We start from the raw sequence: 661 nt of genomic DNA, 5'->3' as shown, positions 1-661 counted from the left end.
ACCGACCGGGACCGGGGGCAGCAAGTCCCAGCGGGCCCGGGGCGGCCAGGCCGCGCTGACAGGGCCCCGCCACCCGCGTGGGGCAGCACCGGGGTACGTCCAACCCCCGCGGGAGCTGAGGCGAAGCGCCCCCTCAGGGCCCACCGCGACGGGAAGGGAGGAAGGGCTCCGCGCTGGGCTCCCCCGGGGACTCACCTGGGAGTCGTTGTGCAACTGGTCCCCGCTCATGCCGGAGGGTGCAGGAGAGGCCGAGCGGAGCGGAGCGCAGCGGGAGGAGAGCGAAGCAGAGCTGAGCTGAAGCCGCCGGGGACGCGCGGAGCGGGGACGCGACGCAGAGCGCAGCCCCTGGCTCTTCAGCGGTTGTGTAACAGACACTAAGTCCTGGTTTCGGCGCACTGCGCAGACGCGGGGCCTTTTACCCGCGGGGCGGAGCCAAGGCACTGTTAGGCAAAACGCTGGGACGGGCAACGAGGAAACGGCAGTTGGTATATTTGCATATAAGCGCCTCCCCGGCGTCCGGCGTCATTTGCATACAAACCGCGCCCCCACCCGTCCACTCCTCCGAACGAAACCGATTGGCCCGCTCCCACCCGCGCGCTCGTAAAACATACTCAGTCCCGCCTCTTCCTCCCTGTCCTCCAATCGCGCAGAAAGACCTTAG

At 68.7% G+C, this 661-nt stretch overlaps 1 protein-coding gene across 1 annotated transcript in view; it reads right to left on the bottom strand.

Moving 5' to 3' along the window:
- The window catches only part of TOP1 (topoisomerase (DNA) I), a 64267-nt gene extending 63832 nt beyond the window's left edge, over window positions 1-435 (bottom strand). Inside the window, exon 1 of the mRNA XM_021416325.1 lies at window positions 196-435. Coding sequence (XP_021272000.1) covers window positions 196-228 — 33 coding nt within the window. The 5' untranslated portion in view covers window positions 229-435. The remainder of the gene's footprint in view (window positions 1-195) is intronic.

This window comes from Numida meleagris, chromosome 19 (assembly GCF_002078875.1).
Source record: "Numida meleagris isolate 19003 breed g44 Domestic line chromosome 19, NumMel1.0, whole genome shotgun sequence".
Lineage (NCBI taxonomy): Eukaryota > Metazoa > Chordata > Aves > Galliformes > Numididae > Numida > Numida meleagris.
This window is presented reverse-complemented; position numbering and strand designations above follow the sequence as displayed.